The sequence below is a fragment of the Antrostomus carolinensis genome, unplaced genomic scaffold, assembly GCF_000700745.2.
Source record: "Antrostomus carolinensis isolate BGI_N321 unplaced genomic scaffold, ASM70074v2 scaffold51816, whole genome shotgun sequence".
NCBI lineage: Eukaryota > Metazoa > Chordata > Aves > Caprimulgiformes > Caprimulgidae > Antrostomus > Antrostomus carolinensis.
Genome location: NW_010322125.1, coordinates 4,311 through 7,280, shown reverse-complemented (window position 1 = coordinate 7,280; position 2,970 = coordinate 4,311). Strand labels below are relative to the sequence as shown.

The following is a 2,970-nucleotide window of genomic DNA, read 5'->3' as shown; positions in this document are numbered from 1 at the left end:
TGCTGGGTTGGAAAATCTGAGTAGCACTTTCCTGTTTATTTCATTCCTGAATCTGTTTACGAATCGCCTAATCTTACACTGATCTTGAACTGGTCCAGCTTCCTTTTTACTCAAGGTTATTTTAAGAAATCAGTCAAAGCTAGTTAGATAACTTAGTTGTGTGCTTCAGGGTTAAGCTCTGGGAAGAAAACTTGTTTGTTCGCTTTATCAAAAAAAGTGTTGCTATTTCTGTTTTCAAAGCATTGTGAAATTCAAAACATTGTGAAATAACTTCCCTTTTTCCTTGGTTGCTTGGGATATAATTAGTAGGTTTAACCTGTTGTCCCAAAAGACATGCTGTTATATCCCTAGTTATGATCAATTAGGATTTGTAATTTCATGATTAATGACTTTAGATCATACTTGCTACTCCATTTGTATAGAAAGAAGGAGGGTTACCCTCTAACTAGATTTTTTTCAATTATTTGGGCAATATATGTTGTAAATCCTTCATTTGGTATCTGCTTTTCTGCAGATCCTTTTTTTTCTGACATGCCTCTTCTCAAGTGTTCCTATCCATGCTTTATTCAATCCCTTGTGCTATGACAAGGTGATTGGAAAATTATAAATCACCAGACAAAAGTGTGTTCTAGAAAATCCAGTTTAAACATCTATTTTAGGTACGTAGAAGAATCCAGAAATGACAGCAAAAATACAGCAGCCCAACGTGAAGACAGTTCAGTCCAGCAGGTAAGATACCTACAGAGCTGAGGTAAATACTGGCCAACACTGACCTAGGTGAATCAAAGTGAAATCAGTGATCCCTTTATATGGGTTCAGAGAGCTGAAATAGTGTGTAGAATCAGTGAGGCTCCAGCCAAGAGCCGAATGAGCTCTTTGGGAGCTTCTGGAGACAAATGAGACGTCTCCAGAAACTCTCCACCAAGATACTGAACCTGGGAACACGATACAGGAACGTGCCCTAAACTGATTTGTGATTCGAGGTATTTAGCACATACATAACAATGCCCCAAATGAGAAGCCTGTATTTTGCTGTTTTCAGTAATTCTCTGATGTTGTAGGAGGGAAGGGCAGAAGTCAGTCGCTGGAATAAATATCTGGACAAGGAGAGTGAAGATGAGGAAGATGGGGAAGAGACAGCAGGTGCAGAAAGGCAACAGTTCTGTTCCTGGGGAAGGAACACTGTGGAGGAACAAAGGTACAGAAAGAAGGTTTTTGTAATTCCTGCCCCTGAGTGGTGACATTGGGTTTGGAGGTGTGGGAGGTCGTTCATCTCTGATTGCTGAACAAAGTACAGGTCACAGTGTACAACCTGACCTGAGCAGGGATTTGTTATTTGAGGGTAAAACTCTCTTATTGCTGGAGCCATGCGTTTGATGAACATTTCTGCTGACAGGTGAAAAAAATTCAGAGGGAAGCTAATCTGTCCTCTTTGTGAATGGTTTTCTTGGCCAGGAAACAGCAGAAGAGCTTCCTCTCCAGCGATGTTCAGGAGTATGCAGAGGAAAATGGAGTTTTCCAGCTTGCCTACCGAGCCAGAAAGGTTAAAATCTCTGAAGTCTTTTAGTTGCAGAAGATACTTCTTACCAGTAAAACAAAACAGTGTTCTCCTGACCTCTTTTGTGTCATCATTTTGAATTTTTATGAGTCTTCCTCTATACTTCTATTTGAAAGTCTGGGGAGGAGAAGAAAATTGTGTCAGGAGTTTCTCTCTGAAAGGTTTTAGTCAGGCAAAAACAATGCCACCTTGTGTAAGCAGAGTGGTTGAGCTGGATTCCTCCATCAGCACAGCTGCAATCTATGCTGCTTTGCTTTCCTGAGCAGTGGCACCTGTGTAGTGTGTGGTTATTCAGGCTACTGTGGTTACAGTGAAGTTGCCCTGAGTCCTTACAGCCCAGAGTTCATAGACCCACCCCATGCATCAGCCTCAGCTCTGCCTCAGAGGGCTGGTGTGAACTTTGGGTGCATTTGAAGGACCTGAGTGTTCTTTCTTTGCCTGCTTCTGTGCAGCTTGGCTGTATGTGCTGCATTTATAACCAAGCTCTTTCTCCTTACAGCGCAAGAAATGTTCAGTAGCAGTGGCTGATGAAGATGATGAAGATGCTGTTTCTGGAGACAGTATGGTTCCTGCTGCCTGTGAGTCCATAGTGTCTGAGGAGAATGCACAGACCCCAACTGCTTGTACCAAACCCTCAAAGTGGAAAAAATTTCTCCCATGTTCTTACAACTACAGCAAAAATGCTGCCAGGGTCACCTTGTCACCACAGGAGGGCAGTGGAAGGTTGGGGCTGCACAGCACCACTGCAGCAGATGCTGGTGTGGCCAGTAGATGCTCAGAACAGGCTGGAAGAACTCTACCTCAAGGTACAGGTTTTGAATTGAAAAAGTATGTTGCTAGCACTGAGCACCTTGCTTCAAAACTGCCTGGCACTGTTGTGCCCAGCACCAGTTGCTCAGCTGAGGAGGGTGTGTTGTTCAAAGAACCTCAAAGCCAACTGATAAGGGCAGGATCTGATCTCTTAGAGGCCACTGCAGGATGGTGCTGTTTGGATAGCCCAAGGAGAGCAAACAGCCTTGTTAATAGTAACACTGGGCCAAAGCCCATTAGTGTTTCTTGTGAACACCTCTTCTGCACAGGTGAGGAGTTTGATGATGATCTCTGAGAAGTTCAGGCATCTTTGGCATTGCTTTATTGATTGTCTCTATCATGTATTTGGTATGTTGAGTTCTGAGGCAAAGATTTTGACCTGGTAGCTTTACTCTAAGCCTTACAGAATTGCACTATTAAAGTTGTTTACTTGCTCTGTGGCTGTGTTGGGGGAAGGATATGAGGGTGGAAGAGCCAGTTGCAGTGGGCAAGTACTAGAGTTACAGAGTGTTGTCTAGCAACCTCATCAGCTAGAAATAAGAATAGAAGTAGGTCAGCTTGGGGGGAGAAAGCCCTAAGGATTCCTGGCCAGTACAATTAAA

The 2,970-nt window shown here is 43.3% G+C and overlaps 1 protein-coding gene across 1 annotated transcript in view; it reads left to right on the top strand.

Moving 5' to 3' along the window:
* The window catches only part of MRNIP (MRN complex interacting protein), a gene marked incomplete at its 5' end in the record, with an annotated part of 3,307 nt that extends 644 nt beyond the window's left edge, over positions 1–2,663 (top strand). Inside the window, 4 exons of the mRNA XM_029085486.1 lie at positions 660–729; positions 1,062–1,198; positions 1,456–1,543; positions 2,058–2,663. Of these exons, the coding sequence (XP_028941319.1) occupies positions 660–729; positions 1,062–1,198; positions 1,456–1,543; positions 2,058–2,663 (901 nt within the window). The remainder of the gene's footprint in view (positions 1–659; positions 730–1,061; positions 1,199–1,455; positions 1,544–2,057) is intronic.
* Positions 2,664–2,970: the final 307 nt, after the last annotated feature.